At 40.2% G+C, this 22936-nt stretch overlaps 2 protein-coding genes and 1 long non-coding RNA gene across 8 annotated transcripts; all 3 read left to right on the top strand.

Annotated features, from left to right (window-relative positions):
- Positions 1 to 2545: 2545 nt before the first annotated feature.
- Positions 2546 to 13739, top strand: LOC137802477 (LIM domain kinase 1-like). Of its 2 annotated transcripts, XM_068600370.1 has the most exons (15): positions 2546 to 2818; positions 5682 to 5820; positions 6591 to 6700; positions 6846 to 7019; positions 7150 to 7255; positions 7379 to 7650; positions 7729 to 7894; positions 8026 to 8112; positions 8395 to 8526; positions 8597 to 8656; positions 8742 to 8807; positions 9468 to 9654; positions 10083 to 10138; positions 11825 to 11982; positions 12360 to 13739. In XM_068600370.1, exons 1-15 carry the CDS (start codon positions 2775 to 2777, stop codon positions 12895 to 12897), a joined length of 2295 nt encoding a protein of 764 aa, XP_068456471.1. In that variant the 5' UTR covers positions 2546 to 2774; the 3' UTR covers positions 12898 to 13739. The 2 variants fall into 2 exon arrangements, with proteins under 2 accessions (XP_068456471.1, XP_068456472.1); XM_068600371.1 differs by lacking the exon at positions 2546 to 2818 and having other exon boundaries at positions 5733 to 5820; positions 6923 to 7019.
- A 1297-nt stretch (positions 13740 to 15036) lies between these two features.
- On the top strand, positions 15037 to 20798 carry LOC137802479 (septin-4-like). 5 transcript variants are annotated; one of them, XM_068600379.1, is made up of 12 exons: positions 15037 to 15226; positions 15843 to 15902; positions 17383 to 17760; positions 18203 to 18299; positions 18717 to 18803; positions 19064 to 19187; positions 19430 to 19564; positions 19725 to 19842; positions 19940 to 20041; positions 20125 to 20221; positions 20402 to 20564; positions 20690 to 20798. In XM_068600379.1, the coding sequence occupies exons 1-12, from the start codon at positions 15128 to 15130 to the stop codon at positions 20781 to 20783; spliced, it is 1554 nt and encodes a 517-aa protein (XP_068456480.1). In that variant the 5' UTR covers positions 15037 to 15127; the 3' UTR covers positions 20784 to 20798. The 5 variants fall into 5 exon arrangements, with proteins under 5 accessions (XP_068456480.1, XP_068456477.1, XP_068456476.1 ...); XM_068600377.1 differs by lacking the exon at positions 17383 to 17760 and adding an exon at positions 16372 to 16394 and having other exon boundaries at positions 15066 to 15226; XM_068600378.1 differs by lacking the exon at positions 17383 to 17760 and adding an exon at positions 16372 to 16394 and having other exon boundaries at positions 15087 to 15226; positions 15846 to 15902.
- Positions 20799 to 22160: 1362 nt separating this feature from the next.
- LOC137802481 (uncharacterized) lies at positions 22161 to 22892 on the top strand. The gene is made up of 2 exons (XR_011079974.1): positions 22161 to 22408; positions 22492 to 22892. It is a non-coding gene; the product is annotated as an uncharacterized lncRNA (long non-coding RNA).
- Positions 22893 to 22936: the final 44 nt, after the last annotated feature.

Raw genomic sequence — 22936 nt, 5'->3', positions numbered from 1 at the left:
TTCATCATAGATCCTAAAGACATTTAAGGGGACTTGTGTTTTCATGTTTTACAGTGTGGTTTGTATCCATACAGTATTGTATGCAAAGTAAAGAATAATGTTCTCTCTTGTGGTACTCAGGCGCTGGCTGTCAGGGTAAATACTGCGGCCGAAGGAGGAAGTGAGAGATCAACAGACAGGAAGTGACCTCATCAAAACAACAGTGGTGCTACTGCATGATCACAGATTGTACATTTCTGAACTAACATAGAAGTTAGGGCTTCAACACATTCCACAAGTTACACCTTTCATTTGTTTAGATTTTTTAAAAGGGTTCTCTTTCGAAAGAGCACGTCTCTCAACCTGTTAGTGATGTGATTCCTTAAAACAAGGACATTCCTTTGTGGCAGGCTGCTGCTTCAGCAATTCAAAATTTTGGTCAAGGAGTGAAAAATGTTCACCACTACACAATAAAAAGCACAAGTCTATCAGGGGATGAAATTGAAATTGGAATAGCGGTTTCACCTTGTGTCTCTCTGGGGATCCAGGCAGAGCGCCACCATATTGATCAAGATTTCTTCTTAAATTATGAGGCCAAGCTGTACAATAATACAGTTTTTGTTTATTGTTGTTGAACATATTTTGTGTTCCGTTGCAAATATCACGGTAGATCCTATGGGTGAAGACTGATACCAAGGACACCCTCCGGGCAGCTCCTTCAGACCTGTCTGCATGCTGACACAATGTTAAAGAAAGGGCATACTTCTACCTAGTTAGACTTGGTTTTCCTTGGGTCTGCAGTGTGTCATTTTTGTTTTATTAATTCACTGTTTTTAGCTTTTACTTCAAAGTGCAAACTTTTGGATAATCTGTACAGACAAAGAAACAGACGGCTGCAATTTATGGGGAACTGAGAAGCTGGTGTTTCGACGTGACCCTGAAGAGCAGTCTGTGCTGTGCTCAGGCCTCGGCAATACCAACAAATGTGGAGGCTGCAGGTCCTCAGCTGTTTACACTTGTGAGATTCTGCATTGTTTTTTAGCTACATAACACCAATTGGTATGAATGTAAACTTTTTGTGAACATGATACATTTTTATTATTAAAAGAATGTATTTGTTATGATAATATGATGTGGCTTTGATTTGGCTTTTACATTTGCTGTTGAGGGAAGAACTCAAACTAAATGTTTGGTAATATGATTAGAAGCCATTGAAATCACATCTGAGGAGCGTTGAATACTGTTTTTCTATTTTTGATGTCACTCCTTTAACACTGGTGGGAAATTGTTCACGTTTGCTAGTCTTTTTAAATTATGCTGACAAAAAGCAGAAAAAGCTTAGTGCTTTATCTATTTAGTCTCATTTTACAAATTTAAGTGCATTAATACATTATTAAATATTTTAGATATTTCGTATGTTTGTTTTTAACAGTTTTTCAAACTTGTGTACTATTATGAGTAATATGAGTGTTTTGCTTGTTACATTGTGCTAAATTACATTGTAGTCTGTGATGTCATTTGGATAAAAAGTGTTATTGACTCTTGCATTTGAGCTTACATCTATCTCTATTATGTAACTCAACATGTGTTTTAACATCTGTGTTCCTATGAAGAAAATTATGCACTTTTGTACACTTTCAGACAATGCTCTCTGAAATAAAGAAATGACCAATGACAGTGGTTTTAGGTTATTGTCCTTTTAAAGCAACTACAGTAGCATACGTGAAACATATTATAAGCATAAGGTAAAATGAAGGAAGCGACATATTCAGAGGACAATGTTGGTTATGATGTGTTGTTGCAGTGTGATAACCACAAGTAAAACTGAACAACAAACTACGTCCAAAGTTAGAGCAGCATTCAGGCACTTTCGTCCTTGTGACATTAGGACTCAGCTAACAGTGCACACGACAGCGTAGCAGTCGTCTATGTATTAAGATACAGCATCGATCCACGAGTCCACAAAGCAAAGAGTATAAACTAAATACCAAGAGGTGTCTTTCAGTTTGCAGGAATATCACTATTATGAATTACAGTCTGGAGATATAAACTAAACACATTTGAGAAAATGTACTTTGAAACAAAATATCAAATAAGAAACGGTGTCATTTTAGTTTGTTCATTACTCGGACATCTTGTGCTCTTCAAGCCAAATTACCAGCAGCAGAGCCGCGCTGAAGGTATCACACTGACTAGTATTGTTTTTCTTTTCCTAATTAACTGAGTTCTCCCTTTTTGTTTGTGGTCTATCGTAAATAGAGTGCTTCACTGTAGGACCAGAGCAGAGCAGTAATTGGAGCATTCATAAAGAGATTAAGTCTGCGCTAATGGGAACAGAGCTCATTGCAAAACACACACTCAACACTTCTGAGAAAAACACTCATCTTATCTGTTATAAACACCCATCTAGCTCCGCACTCTGCTGAGGAGCGTAACTGTATCTTGCAGATGTCTAAATACTGGAAGTAACAGGAGAGGACCGGTGGACCAGAACTTCTATACTGGGATATGTCTCTTTCTTGGCAGCCAGCAGAGGGAGACTGGCCAGCTGGTGTCAGTGGGTCAGAGTGTTTTCTCACTCAGCTTCTGTGCCCATTAGAGAGCGAACTCAGACGCACAGGAAGCCTCTGAGCGCATGGAGAGAGCGAGAGGCAGATAGTAACAAAAAAACAGACAACGCCTGCTGCCGCAGAATACATGTAGGATTCGTTAATGACCACATGCAACTAAAAAGCTCCTTTCGTAACTGGGTGGATTGCTTCAGAGAGAAAGTTATCTCCCGGTGAACCGGCGGAATGTCACGACGGGACCAACGGTTTCGGAGAGGAATGAAAGGACGGTAAGAGCCACTGTCATCAATTTGCTGCTGTGTGTTTGTGCAAGTGAGAGAAAGAAGAGAACAGAGGATGAAAGAGTGAGCAAAAGTAAAACATAGAATATCTCAGTACACTGTCATTAAACATCTGCGATACTTCCTCAAAAAACAACTCTGCCGTGACAAACAGACGCATGAGTGACCTGAGGCACTTTGATATTCTGTGTACTTTCACATCAGCTATGGGTGTGTGTACAAGTAGTGAAACCAAAACGATCTCTGTTTGTTCTACCCCATCAACAACTATCCCTCCGGTCTATACCAAACAATGCATTTATAATACTGCACTCATAACACCATCAAGACAATATCCCTCTAACAAAAAAACACAAATGTTACCACTTAATATCTCCAATGTTTTAAAAGAAATCCAGCAGGGCAACACAGACAGAACATAAAGGAACCCCTCACAGGAGAACACGTCATCAGATTCTGAACGTTTTGAGATCACAACATGTTTTATGTACACCAGGTGCTGGCACTTTTAGTGACACAGGAACATATCTCAGGTGATTTATGAATGGCTAAATATAAGCATAACATGCAGCAAAAGTCAGGTGAGAGTAACGTGAGGAGATACAGTAGGAAACAGAGAGAGGATAAACGACTCAGCTTCCTCACGACCAGATGTCAAGGTGGAAATCGCAGATGGGAAGCAGAGAGGCCGCACATCCGTTGCCAGCAGAGGAACAACAAAGACAAAGGGTCGGGGGGGAAAAAACTGCAGCTGCCTGATGGTTTTATTACTTAATTATTTCCTCAGCAATTATGATCTCTAACTGTACTTCCCATAGTGCACTGTTTCCCCAGCTGGTATGTGTTCAGAGTAGAAACTCCTGTGAGTGACTGTGACTTTACTCAAGTCCTCCTGAAAAAGTGCTGCAGCAGTGAACCGAAAGACCAAAAAAGCAATGCTATTCCCAGTTACATGAAGTATTTAAAATCTCTACCATTTCGAAACGGGGGCAACCACAGTTTCTTTGGACTGAAGCGAAGAAAGAGAAGAACAAGCCGACAAGTGATTAGCAAGACATTTAGTTGTAGATGGAGGACCATGCTTTTTACAACTTTGTGCTCCAAGATTTAAGACTACTCAATAAAATGATAGGATTGATAACAGAGAAACATTGTCACTGTATATAATAAGAAACCCTCCACCTACTTTATTCTTAATAGAAAAGAAACCTGTTCTTTCCCTTCTGTAAAGTCAGCATGACATTCACAGTAAAGGTTGGGAGAGAGGAAACATGGGGTGGTACCCTGTCCAGGAAGTCACTTCCCACTAAGGCTGTTGCATTGAAGCGATAAGGAAGCAGGTTTTTGGTATTATTCACCATTCAAGGCCAGTTTTAGAGTTTCTGTTCCAGTTTTTTAAGGAATGAAAGTGAACATGTTGAGCTGCAATCAAACAAAAAGAGATTTTTAAACTGCTGTAATGTTTCCACTTTGTTTAGCTCTATTTTGCAATCTTTGAGTGGGTGTGTCTCTGGAGCGAAGTGAAGACATGTGACACACTAGTGGCCCTACATGAGTAGTCCTTTTGTAAGACGCAGTATTAGTCTGGCATCTGGCTAAATGTGCTCTCTGTCAGTGTCTTACAAAAGTATTCACCCCTTGGCAGTTTTTCCTATTTTGTTGGATACATAATTGAATCGTAATTGTGTTTAACTTAAAAAAGTTAGTTTCAAGAAATACAAAAACAAAAAACTGAAAAGTGATGCATGCTTATGTATTACTAATATGTATTATGAAGCCACAAAATAAGGTTGAGTGTTACCAATTACCTTAAAAAAAATCATATAATTATTTAAATAAAGTCACGTGACAGAAAATTAAAGACCATTAAATTCTTTATTACAAAATGGGAAAAATATGGCACCACAACCAACCTGTAAGAAAAATGATAAGATTCCACATTTGGAGTCTCCCACATACCTTTTGGTATAAATCTATGGAGTGTACGGCTAAAAGTGTCCCTATGGACAGATACTCCAATCTCCTCTATGGATACTGCAGGGTTGTTTTGGGTCTCTTTGATGCCTTTATGATTAGTGCCCTCCTTGCCTGGTCCATGAGTATTTTCCTCATTTAGCAGGTTTGTTGTGGTGCTGGATTCTTTTTGTATTAAATGGTTATTTGAGACATCATGTGACACTTAAACTGCACACAGGGAGACTGAGTTATTATTATTAGCTCTTATTTTGGGGCTTCATAGCAAAGCATGTGGATACATAATTGTGCAAAAGTCATCAGTTTGTTCATCGTTTCATTTGAACTTTTTCACTATTTTGTGTTGGTCCATCAAAGAAAATCTAAATAAATATACACTTGAAATCCAGGTTTGTACTGCAACAAAATAGAAAAAAACACCAAAGTGGGGTGAATACTTCTGCAAGGAACTGGATCATGAATCATTTCAACACAATGACAGTGACATTACCTGTATTTGTGACGAATAAAATAATCACAGTCATTTAACACAAGCAGGGGGGTCAAAGACGTCAAGAGAGGAAGGGTTATGCGTCTCAGTGACAATGAACACAACTATGTAAAAAAAAAAAAGGCTCCACTGAAGACACTAATTTATGGTCCAACTGGTCTGAAAGTGTTGTCCCTGACCCTGGGGTATCGATCTCTAAGTTGACTTTGCTCGCAAGTCTAAAGTGTTCCTTTTACAGATGAGGCTCATGTTAGTTTGCTCTAACACACCTCTGAAGTACCTATCATCTTACATCACCTCTTAATCTTCATTTTCTCTTGTTTCCACATACCACTCTCTCTCTCTCTCTCTCTCTTTCTCTCATCCCTGCTTCGCACTGTTCTCTAGGTGTTGTGACTGCGGCTGCCTCCTGTCTCACTGGTACTATGAAAGAGAGGGACAGCTCTACTGTAAGAAGCACTACTGGACCCGCTATGGAGAGCACTGCCACGGCTGCAAAGAGACCATCACAACAGGACTCATTATGGTGACATGATAATCACTGGAAATATCTCAAATTAGGGCTTCAATTAATAGGAATTACTCTTGTTATGAAATATGATAGATAATCAAAAAGAGAGGGTTGCAGTAAAACTGTTGCTTATATTTTTGTCCGTGCGGACCACACACTTTCTGTTCATGCACTTCTAGACTACATAAGAGGAAAGGCTAATTTGCGAATCAATACTTTCTTATTTTTGGGATGCTCACAAACATTTCTTTCTAATTAGTCTCAACATTGCAGTTAAAGACCAAGCCAGAGAGCATATAAACCACGTAGTCTGTTTTTCGGCTTACTCCCACCAAAACATTTTGTACGCAGCCAATAACAAATTGATTGATATTTGGTTGGCTAGTTTAAAAATAGCTATTGATCATTCAAAGCCACCATTTCTTGCAACTGAGACTTGGCCATACAAATATCAAGATATCTATAATGTAATATTCAGTTAGAAACATGGCAATAATCTCTATAACAAGAAATATCAAATCTCAGCATGACACACCAACTATTCAGACATACAAAGCCTTCCACTCTCTTGGTTTCTTCCTGGTATGAAAGTAAATGCATTTTTTCTTTCAACACTCACGCCAGAGGATATCCTCTGAAAACATCCTGACACTACAATGTCCTGTTGCAAGAATGCACAGAAAGAACTCTTCATTTGGTCCCTTTACGTACCAAACATCATCTTCTGTATAAAACAATATTATGACGTTGCTTCTGCCTTTTATTTTACCACACTGTCTAAACAGGTTGCTGGAGAGCAAAAGTACCACACAGAGTGCTTTACTTGTGTAAGCTGTGAAATGTTCATTGGAGATGGAGACACCTACACGCTTGTCGAACGCACAAAGCTCTACTGGTAAGTTTGAAGCTGAAAGGAAAGAAATAATGTCTGAAGCTGAATTTTCTTCATGTTGAAAGCTAACAAAATGTGTAAACTATGTATAGATGTATGATTGTGATGATTGCCCTTTATTCCATCTCTTGATTTGTTCATTCTGCAGTGGCCACTGTTTCTGCCAGGGTGTAGTATCAGCTGCGAGGTCAGCTTCTCCACTCACCAAGAGTCCCCACATGGTAGCACTAGTGTCTCTCCCTCCCCATGCAGGTGCCCGACGAGCCCTGACTTTCACCACTGACCTTAGCCAAGAGGAAGGCCCTCTTGTCACTGTGACAGCGTGAGTTTCTGAATCCAAGACATGACCAGGAGTGAACTTTGTCTTTAGTTAGTGCAAGTCAGAGCCAACAACACTGGCTTGTTGGGTCTTACTTTCCTGCATGCATTAACTCATTGTCTTTCTCCCTCAGGTTGGACACAGCTGCCCTCAGCCCTGAACTGCTGTCCTCCGTCCACAATGGTGACCGAGTACTAGAGGTCAATGGCATTCCTGTCCACAACATTTCTCCAGATGAGGTAGGCCTCAAATTACCTAATGAGAACTGGTTCCACTTTTTGCCATCCACAAAACACAACTTAACAATTAAGACGGAAAAACAAAAAGGTCACGAAAGGTCAATATGATATCCTTTCCTCTAGATAAACAGTGTGATGCAGGACACAAGCCGACCACTGCAGCTAACCATTGAACACAATCCGCAGTCTACCGATGACCTCCTTCGCTCAAACACTCCAGAGAACGACCTCAGCTGTCGTGACCCCTGTGTGCGGGACAAAGTTTCTTTAACCCACAAACTCCCAAGTCTGGAAGAAGAGCCAAGTCCAGGGGATGAGACGGATGAACCAATCAGCATGAGCCTCTCGCCTCCTCAGCACAGAGGAACCATGGGAATGCGATCCAGACATATTCTGTAAATGCAGACTCTCGGTTTACTTTGAATTATTACTCTTCTTCCTTTCTCTGTCTGAGTCTTTCTTTTCTTTCTCAGACGCAGCTGTAGTATAGATAAGTCACTTTTATCACATAGGAGAGACATGGTTCGCTCAGAGTCTCTTCGTGTGGATGCTGGAGAGCGGACCCATCGCATCTTCAGACCTTCGGACCTCATCCACGGAGAAGTGCTGGGCAAGGGCTTCTTTGGACAGGCTGTCAAGGTACTGCAGTTACTCTTCCCTTTACTCATGATGGGTGTCTTTCTCAAAACATTCTTAACAACTCTACACCTAGTCGTTTCTATTATAAAATTGATGTTAATCAGCATTGTGATTAACTTCTTGTTGTCAAGGTAACGCATCAGGAGACAGGGGAGGTGATGGTGATGAAAGAGTTGATACGTTTTGACGAAGAGACGCAGAAGACTTTCTTAAAAGAGGTAAATTAGTCATTAGAGCAGGAAGTTAACCTATTAAGACGCCACTGGTGGTCATTTTTGTTTAGGAGACTACTAAAGATGAAACAGGTTTAAGTTAAGGAAGATAGTGCTCTTCACTATAGGAGCCCTAACTAGGTTTTAAGTTGATAAGTAAACTGTTTTTTTTTCCATTAAACACAGTATTAACCCTATCTAGGTCACGATCTTACCTGTGAGATATGTCCATGCTGCTAAGGTAACATGAAACACTTGCTTCACCATTCTTCCTCTCAACTTATACAGGTGAAGGTGATGCGATGTCTGGAGCATCCCAATGTCCTCAAGTTCATTGGACTGTTTTATAAAGACAAAAGGATAAACTTTGTCTCTGAATACATTCAGGGTGGAACTCTCCGAGAGACCATCATAAAAATGGTAAGTTAAAACTCCATGAGGACTATCAGAGTCCACGTACACAGTATGTTGATCACTCTGTTTACTGTAGGGGGAGGATTTCTCCTGGAGTACAAGAGTAGGTTATGCCAAAGACATTGCAGCTGGGATGGTGAGTCTTTCATGGTTCATATCCCAAACCATTGCGTAATCTAGTACCAACTTTTCCTAACGTATATAACATCTCTCTTTCTAAGGCCTATCTACACTCCATGAATGTTATCCACCGAGATCTGAATTCACACAACTGCCTGGTCAGAGAGGTAAAGTGGTTGCATCACACACATCAGCGGACATCAAATACTTCACAGTAGGGTACACAAACCCATCACAAATTACAATTTCCCCACAGTGTTAAGGTGTTACATTAATATGTTGCTTGCTTTATTCAATTTCCATAAATTGTGTACTTAGTATAAACAAACAAAACTAGGATTAGCTTTTGAAAGCCAGCTTCCTTTTGGATCCAATTCTAATGTTGAATTGGTTTCAAGTCTATCTATTTTAACCAGCAGCGCCAATCCACAAAACAGGTCATCTACCTAAAAAATAACCTGGGAAAAAACTGATTTATAGTTTCTTACATTTTAAACATAAATGTAACTTTTGTTTGTTAAAGTTGTATGATTATTTGGATTATCAATTTAGATATTCAAATGTTTTGAACATCAACAATAAGACTGTATTTCCTTATGTTTTAAATTATAAAAATGTAAAACTAAAAAGACCAAACTCTGTACTGTATAGTTTTTACTTAATGTTTTTCTTGTTGCATACATAGTTGATTTCAAGGTGGCAAAAGAAGCTAATAGGTTTATGGGAAATGATTCAAACTACTGCTTTAAAAAACAACAAAATAATATAAATGCTCCTTACATTTTTCCCTCTCTCTTCTTTCTCTGTCCACCTCCTTCCTTGTTTAGAACCAGTCTGTGGTGGTGGCAGATTTTGGACTAGCCAGGCTAGTAATGAAGGATAGGAATCAGACTGGGACATCCTCACTGGAACGGAAAGCAAAAGGGATGCTTTCAGAGCTCCGCAGGCCTGACCGGAGGAAGCGCTACACTGTGGTAGGAAACCCCTACTGGATGGCCCCTGAGATGATCCATGGTGAGTGCAGATCAGTTATCTTGGGACCTGTATGATTTGACAGAGGCTTGTGTGTAGTGAAAGTAAAGAGATCCCAGTATGATGTAACTAATTCTAACACCTTTTGTAGCCTTGAGGCCCTGAACTACATTTTCTTAATGCTATAATAGAGGAGACACTTAAAACAAATCATTGGACACCTGATTACCTTAGGTATACTCTGAGTGAAGTTTCAAAACAGAACTGACTGACCTTAACTTGCCACATGATGCAAGAAGTGCTGCAAGATAGCAAAATATGGAAATAAGGGGGGAGCAAGTGGGAAACCTGAAATTATTCTGAGGTCTATTTGCAGGTTTCATGAATACACAGAAAACATGATCTCAACATCTCTACCATGGGCAAAAGATGTGGCTCACATTTTCCAATCTTTCCTCTGCACCTCTTAGGGAAAAGCTATGACGAACGGGTCGACATCTTTTCCTTTGGTATCATGATATGTGAGGTAAGAACATCTGGGCAAAGAAGAATTTTACTAAAAGTAGCGTTGACTGACTGTATCATCATAGAGGCCGGTGGTATGGATACATATCAAATAGTATGAATTTTCTATGTTTTATTATTGTTGTTGCAACTATATTGTAGGGCTGAACGATTTGGGAAAATAATCTAATTGCGATTTTTTTTCTCCCAATATTGCGATTGCGATTTAATATGCGATTTTTTTTTTCTTTTACATTTTATCTTCTTTTTCCCAACAAAACATAATGAATGATTTTAATATTTGTATATATTTAGCTTCCTGATTACTAATCAACACATCTCTCTCTATTTTGTGTCCTAAGGCAGTGTAAAGTGATATTATGGTCCTGAAGCTGAAAAAATACATATACTATTTTGGAACTTCTTCATATCTCTTGTGAAAACATACCTTTACTCATGTGGTTCAACTGTTTTGGTGCTAAAAATTGTTTTACCAAAGGGTCTTAGGTTCACAAAAGCAGTGGAATATATGAATAAAATGGTAGACACATGTAAATAAATGTCTGAAATCAAATTTATCATATGTTGGTAATGATAAGCTGTGACTGGCTTTGCGGCCTGCGTGCGGCCTGGTGATCTGCAGAGACGGACTGGAGCCTGCTACAGCGATGCTGTATGTTGTCCTCTGGACCCTGGCAGCTGTGAATCCTCTCTGTAAAATACATCACTAATAGTTAGTGTAAGTTCACTGAAAGAGAGTAACGATTACACACCATTTACACGTGCTAACGTTGCTAAGTTAACGGGGATAGTGTCAATATTTTATTATGCACTGTTCAGTCTCATAGATACCCTGAAGCCGTCTACGTGTCGTTAGCTCGTGTGCTAATTCTGGTTAGCTAGCGCTAATGTGAACACAATAGTTAGTCTTACAAACACAAAACAGAGATCTAACACTACTACGCGTACTAAGTTCACTTCAAGAAAGTTAACAGGGATAGGGACAATATTTTATTATGCACTGTTCAGGCTTATAGACACCCTGAAGCCATCTACGTCGTGTTAGCTTGCTATCACTATCTCCGTGTTAGCAGCAGCTGTAGCTGGCTTACAGTTCCCGTTACTATGTAAATATGCTATTGCAAAGTTCAGTAAATACACTGACCCATTTTCCGATGGATCCCTTTTCTTGGCGTTGTCCTCCTTATCACCGGTATCGTATCCTTCAGACTGTGAAGCTGCACTGTGCTCTCCAGTATAGCTTTGGCTCAGGCTAAACTGCATGCTTCTCTCCATTCTTTCGCTCGCGCGTGATGACGTTGTAATCGCGCACGTTGCGATTAGAAAATTGTGTTTTATCGCAAATGCAATTAATTGTTCAGCCCTACTATATTGTAGATTGGACAATTGCTGATTTAGTAAAATATTTTCAAAATTGGATTTTGGAGAAATAGTCATCAGTAATGTTGATATAAAGTGGGTAAAGGTACTAGAACACTAGTCTGATAAACTGAGAAAAGTATATCACTTTACTGTAATGCAATAATTGTAATAACTATAATTTATATGATATCCCAGATCTATGAGGATAGTCTCATTTCACATTATCGATAAAATATAGATATATTACCCAGTCTTATATTATCCATACTTTTTGCAGCTAATCAATTTTAATGAAAATGTTGTATCTATCTCTGTCTCTATTAAGATTATAGGTCGAGTGAATGCTGACCCCGACTACCTTCCCCGGTCAAATGACTTTGGGCTGAATGTAGCCGGTTTCCTGCAGCAGTACCACCCTCCTCAGTGCCCCTCGGCCTTTCTGCCCCTGGCTGTCCTCTGCTGTGACATGGACGCTGATAAACGGTACGACTGCACAAATTCATCACAACATAAAGTACATTTCAGTTCAGTTTCAGTGAACACAACAACCACATCAACACTACCTAAAATGTAACTACGTTGGAAAGGAAATTGCAAAACCAAGTATTTTTTTCATCTGTTATCGCTACCATTACAGTCGGGAAGTCTTGAGGTTACTTTCTGGGCAGTTGAGTCGACCATTCTACTACTGTATCACAATGCATGAGCCCATGTACTGTACACAAACAACAAATTATCCAAGAAATGCATTACATAACAAACTAAACTAACACAGTGCAGACAAGTTCACTAAATATTAATTGCTGCAGTAGAGCATGGAAAGCTCTACAACTTAAAATCACTAACTCTTTGTCTTTCAGTCCTTCCTTTTCAAAGCTGGAGGAGTGGCTTGATAACCTGCTGATGCATCTGGACATCGGCCTGCCTCTGCTCTCTGAGTTAGAGCAGCACCGCAGAGCCTTCTGGCTTAATCACAGTCATCAAAACAACTCTGGCAACCAGGACAAGACCCTGGATACTGAACAAACCCCCCGCTCACAGCCACAAAGACAGAGCTCAGACCCCATGCAACATCCAGAAAATACAAATCACCACATAGAGCCTAAACCCCTCACTCAGAGCCAAAACCAAAATAGCATACCTGAAAGCCATTCGGACGGAGAGCAACACATACATGGCTTGACATGTTACAGGTCGACAAGCACAGACCACGGCGAGAATGGGTCTGAAACCTATGAATGCAATAACGCCTCAGGACCAAAAAGCAAACCAAAAGCCGAGGACGAGCCCTTACAGCCACTAAAGGTCAACAACTCACTGCTAGGTCGTTCTAACAGGCAAAGAAGAACATGCAGAGTGCTATGGGAAAAATCCACAGAGGACAGTTCTTTTCTCTAAATGTACAGCAGGTTTTTGAGAGAAAACCCCTTTTTTTGAAGACATTTGTGCCTTTTGAAACAACTGGAAGAGAAGTGAACATTTCATAAGGTGTGTGAAGGATTAATGCATGGAGAACCTGCAGTAGCATAACAAGCAACATCACTCCATTCATAAGGGATATTTTGCATGAAAAGTCGTTCATATTTGTATGCTGCTTGATGAAAACTACCAAGAACATTACATTTGCCTCATATTGCTCTATGAACCAGTATCCAAGATGTTTCAACAAGAGCCCCACCAATACTGTATTTAGTTGATACCGATATTGACATTTTAGATTTCGAAATTGAAGTATATTGGCTGGTACTTATTAATAACATTAGCACATAAGACACAACCGGAACAAACCTTTTTTTATATATAGATTCCTAAAATTCTATACCGTTTGGCAGTGTCCTCTTGTGGAGAGACTACATAATGGCAACACTGTTTCTAAATGACCTCAGTCATATCTTTGGCATTTTAGTGCAACAGATCATCTTTACTTATCAGCCAACATATTTGATGATGCTAGTAAAAATGTATTGGCCAGTGTGTTGGTTGGGCTCCAGTGTCAACTTTGTCCAGAAGCTGTGAAACACATGGCACTTTATACTTACAGCTCCACTGCATGGGTCAAGTTTAAGAGTATGCCTTTTGTATTTGATGTTTAAATGTCTCAGCCAACATTTAACATACTGAGCATGTACAAATGTAACTTAATAAAGATAAATATAAATTAATGACGTTATTAATTGACGTTAAATCCCTACCATTAAATCACCTTGAGGAAAATGTGTGTGTGTGTGTGTGTGTGTGTGTGTGTGTGTGTGTGTGTGTGTGTGTGTATATATATTTATATATTTTCTAAGACTATTCTTTCTACAATGTTTACTATTCTTCAGTGGTGTGATTAAATTTAAATTGTGTGCAAAGAAAAATGAGTATATTTCAGAATAAACTAGGGTGCTCAATGCTTCCTTCTGCAGTTCAGAGCATGTAAAATGCCCTCAGTCGTCTTCAGGGGATGAAATACAGCACACCGGGTTCAAGAGTTTGTACCCTCCTAAACACCAATGTGTAACCGATCTAATTCCACATATCAGGTCACACGAAACCCGTCAGGTTTAGTGACATGTTTACAAACAGCAGTTTGTTACACCTGCATAAACTCATTACAGTATATGTGGACTATTGGTGCTCTACCACAAATATAACCCAAGATTGTCTACAATGTGCATATAAAGTGGCCGTTGCTGCAGAAATGTATTACTCTGACCAAGTCAACAGACAGCACCAACTGAATTAATACAAATTACATAAATACCAGTGAATATGTGTTCAATACTACGTTCTGCACATTATCTTTAGGTAATTTGCTGTTAAAAAACGTTGGGTAGAGCACCGCTGTCAATTATTAAAGTTGTGAATATCCATAATTTCCAACAATTCTTCGAGCTGTTAACCCTACATTAAAACAAAAAAACCCAGCCCTGATGATACAGGAAGCTAGCTAGATCTAGCTAGCTAAGTAAGATCTAGCTAGCTAGATAAAGCTAGCTACATAAAGCAAGCCAGATAAAGCTAGCTGGTTACACGTTAGCAACGACACGCCCCCCACATTCTCATTAATAAAGTTTTAATATCACAAAGAACGTTAACAACGAACATGCAGGCAATTATTAGAACACTCACGTGGTTCTCTCAGCCCTCGAGTCGAGGAAGACTCCGGTGACGAGTGATCTAACCCTCACAGGGCTCTCAAGTTTCCTCCGTGGTGAGGGTCATGTCTGCGCGCTGCAGCACATTAAGCCTGGAGTTTTTCCTCAGCATGAGAAATACGACGTGTGGCGGGAGGGCGTGATTTACGACCGAAATGCGTGACAGTCACGCTCAATGCGTGACACTTGAGAGCCTTCATGTAGGGTCGAGTGCGCGCCGACTCGATCTTGTTTTCATATTATATTTATTGATTGATGTTGGAATGTAATGAGAATTCCAACAAATAAAATAAAATACTACACGTATAATATCAAATATTTGTAAGTTCCCATCGGTCCAAACGTTGCTAAGAACTAGCGTAGCCTACTTACGTTAACGTTGCTCTTCGCAACGCATTTGATACGTATTTAAAAAATACTCGTCACACAAGTGACTTTTCTTGATTAGCGTTAATCCTGTTCAGAGGAAAGTGGTGTAAAAGTTTTCCATGGACCCTTGTATATTTTGCGAAAAGCCTAATAGCTGGACTGTCTCCACCGTCATTTCACGCCCACCCACGAAACAAACGGCAGACAGCCAGGATACGGTGAGCTTTATGGTTTATCTTTTAAAGGCGAACCGCTAATCTAAATATAGAGACTAACTTACTAGCTTCATATTGTCAAAAACAGTTGGCATAATGTTGATCATAAGCATGCAAAGTGCAGTAATATCAGTTATTGTAATATTATTGTTGTACATATAGAATTGTTATTATTATTGCCATTATTATTGCCATTATTATAACTATCAGGAGGAGTAGCTCGCTGTTGCTGTTGTACATTATTTTGTGCATATTATTATTCATAGTATGATTATTGTCAGTAGTAGCTAACTGTTGTTGTTATACATTATATTGTATATATTATTATTGTTATTATTAATATGACTATTATATGTGACTACTATTATTATTGACTATTGTCAGTAGCAGTAGCTCGCTGCTGCTGCTGTTTTTGAGTCTTATCACCGAGCTGTCAGGACTGCGGTCAACTGAGTTCCTGCTCCGTCTCGTACTTATACTGTAAACAACGTCAGAGCGGACTGCATTGCACTGGGAGATCAGTCTGTGCACGAGCCCGCGCGCACCAGATTCTTCATCACATTTATTAGTTTTTTTTTAGTTTGGTCTTTTGGCATCAATCACATTTTTTTAATCGCAGAAGCTGTCCGCATCATGGAGCAAATGTCCTCCCCGGTCAGGTTCCGGAGCAGCAGACAAGGTAACTTCGTCTGTTACACATCTAGGTTGCATCTCCGATTTATTATATTAACCGATCATTTCTGCAATATTAATTAGTCAGCTAATCGAAAAATCAAAACAGCACCCAGAGTCAATATGTTTAGGTGTTTTTTTTTTCCGGCACTAATTGTATTATTATTTTTGATATTATTTTTGCCCTTTAATCAAGTGTAGTAATACGTATAGTGCATCATTAGGTTTGTATCAGGTGTTGATGACATAAACTGGAGGAAATGTTGTCACTCAATCGTATGTTCCACGAGTTTAAAGTGTGTGCATTGTTAGCAGGAGCATGTCACAAAGCTACTTATTTATTTCATTGGGCGAGCCAACAGCCATACTTTTCTACTAATTACCCAGCTTAAACAAGTCTATGTGCATTTGTATTGTCTTTTTTACAAACATTAAATGTGTTCCCTTTGATATATTCTACCCTCTGCTCAAAAAAGGTGCAACCTTCTCAGAAAAGGAGGTAGGACACATATGTAGACAAGTCATCAATGATATTGTTTGTAGCATGTGTGTGTGTGTGTGTGTGTGTGTGTGTGTGTGTGTGTGTGTGTGTGTGTGTGTGTGTGTGTGTGTGTGTGTGTGTGTGTGTGTGTGCGCGCGCGCACGTGCGTGCCTGCCTGCGTGTGTTGTGTTTAAGAGTTAAATCTCCAACCCCCCAACTGTTCATAGCATTAGAAGCTGGGTTAAGCCTGCTGCAAAGCTTTGTGGGTAATGAGAGCTGACAGATAGTGGGATGGCAGACTGCTCAGGCCAGCAGCCTGTTCTGTTCTGCTGTGTTTGGGCCTCAACAGGACAATATGAGCCTACTTTAAAGCAGGTGTGGACTCTTGGGTGTTCTGACTGCTCATAATAGCGGTAACAGTCGCTCTGTGGGGATATCACCTGTGAGGTAACCAAAGCAGGTGTTGGCTGCATAGTCAGTCATATGGCACCTGATGTATATTTGTAACCATTAGCTATAAGCTCCACACTGAAAGATGGACCGTGAACTTTATATTTCTTTGTAGTATGACTTCAGTTTAGTCAGTATATCCAGTTTGACACTACTGTTTACTAGCCTCCAACTCCAGGCGGTGTGTTGGTCTTTCCCCTTCCTGGACAGATGGAGGAAGGCCTCTGTAATGGTATAATGGGATCACTTGTCAGGACTAATCAGTGAAGAAAGGGTAGCCCAAGAAGACTCATTACGCTGTATTCAGAGAGCATGACAATGACTGTGGCCACCAGCAGCCACTTAGTCAGTTTGTGATATCAATGATGCATACATGGATTAAAGATTATTACATTTCATTTCAGGGGAAAGTCATTATTATGCCACCATCTTTCCTAGCAGAGCAGTAAATAGGAAGAAAAAAAAAACTCTCCCCTTTTAGTTTTAATTAAAAGTGAGCTATATTTTTTAAACTTCCAATTGTACATACAAATCCATAATGTGCCTCCTGTCACAGTTGTCCAGTCTGTCCATTAAGGACCATGAGGACACTCCGTTTCCTTACGCCATGAGGGATCTGCCTCCCATCTCTCAGCCTAGCGGCCAGCATCAGAAATCAGACCACCGGGCACCGGTCCACCCTGGGGCAGTGGGAACTGGGACAGCAGCCAATGGCCTCCACAAGATCCCCACCGGGCCCAGTGCCTGCCCGTGCAACCCTACTGGCTCTCCGACAGTCCCCCATAGACCAAGTCGCATGGGACCAAATGCAGATTTTCAGTTCTTGTCGCCGAGGAGGCAGCTCATCTCTCAAGTGTCTATGGATTGTCCACTCAGCCCTGCATCGCGCCCACACAGCCCCTGGGGGCACTTTGACTCTTATGACTCTCCAGAGGTGTGTTTCTGTGTGCCAGAACCTGTGTTAGAAGAAGCCCCCAAGTTACATAATTTCTGTTTTAAATATGGCTGCCCTCTCTTAATAAATTCATTTGTTGTTCTGGTTGTATTCAGCTAAAATGGCTTCGAGTGGTGATTTTTCTACAGAATTCTTTGTTGTTTGATAAACCAGCCAATCAATTAGTGAGTGGTAGTATATTTCTTTGGTCAAGGACAACCGTAGTCTAAAGTTATTTACGGAGGTCAGAGATTAACTTTCTGATCAATTCAGAGCTGCATGTCGACGTGGTTAACAGGTATTAGACCGGACTGAGGCGGTTTGGCCCCAGTCAGAGGATCCAGGTCAGGATGAGGGTCATATTGTCAAGGTCAGGCCACTAAAGTGATGGTTGTTACTATGACTATCATGTGTTAACATGACATTGTGTTTTATTCTGCAGGATCAGGACAAAGAGTATGTGGGTTTTGCCACGTTGCCCAACCAGGTCCAGAGAAAGACTATAAAGAAAGCTTTCACATTTACGCTTCTAGTGGCAGGTGAGTCCTTTCATATGTCTGCTAATGGGATACTTTAACAGGCTGTTATTACATAACGTAATTTAGCATCTCTCCTATAACAGAAATTGTATAGCACAATGGATTTGTATAAACACCCTGCCAATCACACCACCCATCTACAAAAATCTTGAAGATCCAGCTGATAACATCAACGTAGATGTCAATTAACTGATATAATGCTCATATATGCATTCATCAGTGTAGATTACAGACATACCTGCTCTGATTTCTACATTTCTCAACTATCACTTAAAGCGATCCAGTCAGTGTGTCATCTTGTTTTATGTGTGAAGAAGCATTTTCTTTTTGGATTATTGAGAGGAATACAGACATTGCACATTTGGATGTGATAGTTTACTCATGCTAGAGGTCTGGGTTGTCTCTTTCTCTCTGTAGGGGAGTCTGGCCTCGGTAAATCCACACTGATCAACCGTTTGTTCCTCACAGACCTTTACAAAGACAGGAAGGTTCCTAATGCAGAAGGTGAGATTAGTTTTATTATTTATTCATGTGTGACTTATATTACGTTATGGGAAAATAAGTGGAACTAGACTATGCAATCAATGGTGTCTGTGTAGGGAAAAATGACTTTGCTAGCTCTCTTTTCTGTTGTGCAAATTGTTGATGCCGCTACTCCTCTCTGAACCCTGAGGTGTGCACACGTTCTTGTACATGTTTGCACACACTGTTAACTTGTAGCTTGTGTAGATTTAGTTACTTTGCACTTATGTATGCCTCTGCAGAACGGATTGATAAAACAGTCAACATCACAAAACACAGCATCAACATCGAAGAGAAAGGAATCAGAGTGAGGCTCAACATCATAGACACACCGGGATTCGGAGACGCTATCAACAACACAGAAAGGTGAGGTTATCAACATGCGCCCGCAGCATTATTTTCCTCCTTCAAACTCAGGCATCTTGACCCAGACGTGGCACTGTGTTAATGGCATTGCTGCTGTTGGACAGGGTTGAAAGTTAGAGCAAAGAAGAGCTCCAATGCCTCACAAGCACACTGAATACTCTTTCATTGTCTCCTCACATTTCAAACTGTCAGCTATCCGCCTGTGGCGTTGTTTTACTCACTGATGTGTCTGTCTGTATCAGCTGGAATACAATTGCAGATTACATCGACATGCAGTATGAACAGTACTTCAGAGACGAGAGCGGGTTGGACAGAAGGAACATCCAGGACAACAGAGTGCACTGCTGCCTCTACTTCATCTCTCCATTTGGCCACGGGTACGCTGACGACATGTTGTACTTCTGCCCATGAGGCTAAACTAGTAAAACAGTACTGCAACAGCCTGACTTAAAAGTTGTTCGATACCTTTTTGGAATGTTCCTGCATGTGTGCAATAACATACATGTATACATGTGTTTCATTTTTTTGTAACATCAGTCTCCGGCCTCTGGATGTGGCATGTATGAAGGCTTTGCATAACAGAGTCAACATAGTTCCTGTTGTGGCCAAAGCTGATAGCATGACACAAGCAGAGGTCCACAAAAAGAAGTTGAAGGTATGAAATCATAAAACACACACAATGGAGGAGTTTTATTTTTATTTCTGTCTATTTCTCTCAAGCCTTATTGTTTCAATGTGTCCGTGTACTCCAGATCAATGAGGAGATTGAGCAGTTTGGGATCAACATCTACCAGTTTCCTGCGTGTGATTCAGATGAGGACGAAGAGTTTAAGAAACAGGACCAGGCACTCAAGGTTTTTTCGTTGACTCTAATTTCACATTGTTTAAAAGTCTCATCCACGTTAAGACAGATTCTTGTTTTTGACTCTCTCTGCAGAAGAGCACCCCATTTGCAGTAATTGGGAGTAATATTCAGGTGGAGAATGAAGGTCGCAAGTTCAGAGGCCGTGTCTATCCCTGGGGTGTGGTAGAAGGTAATACACACAAACACAGAGTTTCTTTTACAGATGTATTTGTAATTTCTCTTAACGAATTTTATAGTGGCTTTGAACATTTTATTCTTGATTTTGTATCACATTGCCATTACTTTTGTTCTATTTGATAACAAAGAAAAAGCAGTCTAATCTAGTATCACGTTGTCGTTGCATGGTCAGTGGAGGACCCGGCTTACTCTGACTTCCTGCTGCTGAGGAACATGCTGGTGAGGACTCACATGCAGGACCTGAAGGATGTGACAGGGGACACACTCTATGAAAACTATAGAGCCCAGTGCATTAAAAATATGACACACATGGTGGTGCAGGAGAAGAAACGCAGGTGGGTGGTGTCAGGATGCTGAGGGCCACTGTTTGATTGAAGTTGCTTATTTGTGGGCAACCATTAGTTTCACATATGTCTTGATGATTATTTCACACACTTACCTTTTACGTTGGTTTTTCTAGGCCAGGGATCAATAATAGGCACACCACGGTCCAGTTCTTAAACCAGACGCCGTCGTTTCCGGACCTGGACCTAAGACCGATTAAATTGAATTAAACCATTGCATTTTGACTGAGCACTTCAATTTTAACTGCCGTAGCTTTTCTAGCTTACGGCACTCATTCAGCAGTCCAGGAAACACACCAATCCATTACACACGTTGCACATCAAAGGATGTTACTCAATCAAATAGGCATATTCTGATAAGCGTCGCAGCTCCAGTGAGATACAAACAGATGGGACGAGAAGCCGAACAGTCGTAATAGTACGAAAGTTAGAGAAGTTGTTTCAAATGTTGTTCTCCAAAAGAGAAATGTAAACGGGAAGTTCAAAACCAGGATGTTTCATATGTTCAGAGACCGTGGCAAATATTAAAAGGCAATACGATGTGCCACTAAGAGACAAAGCGCAAATCTTTTGGGCACTCACATCAGGCTGCAGTGCATCATCCGCTCTGCCGAGAGGGTGATTGGCTGCAATCTGCCGTCCCTCCAGGACTTGTGCGCTTCAAGGACTTTGAAGCGGGCAGGGAAGATTGCGGCCGACCCCTCTCATCCTGGACATAAACTCTTCGTGTCCCTTCCCTCTGTCAGGAGGCTGAGGTCCATCAGGACCAAGACCTCAGTTTTTTTTCTCAGCAGCAGTCGGGCTCATCAACAGAGCCCGGGTCCCCCACTGACTGACTCTGTCTCCCCCAAGACCTTCCCTTCTCTCCCTTCTCTCCCCTGCAAGTCTCTCCACACCTCACATTTAAAGTCACTCGCCACTTTACCCTTCACTTGTTACTTTAAAAAAATAAATAACCTCATTTCGTGCACTTTACTTTACCTTTATTATTATTATTATTATTGATTGTTTTATTTTTTATTTTTACTTGCATCCTTACTTATTTACTTATTGCTTACTTGTTTTTATCTAAACTTTTATACTTTCACTTTTTATAGTTAAATGTTCCTTCTTGTTGTTGTTATTGTTATAGTCACTGATACGATCCAATACGATCAGAACCCTGAAACATTAAGTCCTTGCTCACAAATTTATAATTGCAAGATGAGAAGAATATAATATTGTGGCTTTTTTGAATGAGAACACTTAAAAGTGCATAAATGAATGAAGCTGCAGGGCAGAAGTTCTATTCATTTACCTAAAATGAAGTGCTTTATTTTAAGATAAACATTTTTCAAAAGCTTTCTTTAGTAATTGTCTTTATTTTTAAATCCAGCCCTTAGTCGATTGACATGAGAAAAGAACATGTAGTTATTATTAGAATATTTATTATTTATAATTCATTCAGTTCCATTTTTAAACTGACAATAAATATTGTTAAAGAATTATTCAATTGAACTTTCTTTATTGGATTCAACGGTCAGTTACAACTGTAAGCTACTTCAATAATCATAGCGCCGAGGAGATGGGTTTGTTCACAGTACGTTTTAAATACAATATAGGCTGTTGAAAAAGAACAATGAATCCATGCAGAACATGCACTGCCATCTGATATTTTCTGTGAGGATTGAGTCCGACGCTCACGCAGGTTGTGTTTTCTTTGTATGCATGTGGGTGTGAATCTGGGTTTTAGTTTGCGCGAGAAGCATCGAGAGCATAGCGAGGCCGATTTTCCTCTGCCGCTGGCTCCTCCTGACTCTCAAAGCTCGGAAAGACTATTTGAGAAAGACAAAGAGGTACGTTACTCTTTACAACTGACTGGTTCAGCCACTGGGTTAAAGATGCTTTCACCACTCACCTCATTTATTCCCCTCTGTAGCTTAGGAGGATGCAGGAGGTGCTGGAGAGGGTCCAGGAGCACATGCAGCCCAGCCAGAGAGGTGGTTCATGATTGAGGAGGAGGACGAACACAGAGGAGGCCCCGTCTCCAACGTGGAGGGCTTCAGACCTCAGCAGACCACGCTGGCTCACACGTGGATTACCTTTATTCCATTAATATTATTAATGTGTTCCAGGACTGCAACGAGTAGTAACCTTGATAAAGACGCGACTGTCATCTAGGGGTTTTCTAGTGATGTTAAAGTTAGGTTTGTAAACAGCATTTTTTTCACATTTATTACTTCAGTCAACTGTATTTTTTTCAATTATTTATGTATTTCTAATCATACTGAACATTTTTTAAGTAAAAGAGTAACATTAAAAAAATCTTTTTTAACTGCAGTTCGTCTATATATTCATACAAGACCAATAAATACAGGAGCAAA

This window comes from Clinocottus analis, unplaced genomic scaffold (genome assembly GCF_023055335.1).
Source record: "Clinocottus analis isolate CAN_PGR_092001 unplaced genomic scaffold, fCliAna1.0.p SCAF_5, whole genome shotgun sequence".
NCBI classification, from domain to species: Eukaryota; Metazoa; Chordata; class Actinopteri; order Perciformes; family Cottidae; genus Clinocottus; species Clinocottus analis.
Note: the sequence above shows the minus strand (reverse complement) of the source record. Positions and strands in the feature narration are given on the sequence as shown.

Excerpts from the sequence above, each read along its gene's own strand:
- LOC137802479 (XM_068600379.1), top strand. The coding sequence starts at position 15,128 with ATGGACCCTTGTATATTTTGCGAAAAGCCTAATAGCTGGACTGTCTCC. Across the intron at positions 18,300-18,716 it reads ATTTACGCTTCTAGTGGCAG|GGGAGTCTGGCCTCGGTAAA; the intron begins GTGAGTCCTTTC and ends TTCTCTCTGTAG. Across the intron at positions 19,843-19,939 it reads TCCACAAAAAGAAGTTGAAG|ATCAATGAGGAGATTGAGCA; the intron begins GTATGAAATCAT and ends CGTGTACTCCAG.
- LOC137802477 (XM_068600370.1), top strand. The coding sequence starts at position 2,775 with ATGTCACGACGGGACCAACGGTTTCGGAGAGGAATGAAAGGACG. Across the intron at positions 7,651-7,728 it reads ATGCGATCCAGACATATTCT|ACGCAGCTGTAGTATAGATA; the intron begins GTAAATGCAGAC and ends TTTCTTTCTCAG. Across the intron at positions 9,655-10,082 it reads GGCCCCTGAGATGATCCATG|GGAAAAGCTATGACGAACGG; the intron begins GTGAGTGCAGAT and ends TGCACCTCTTAG.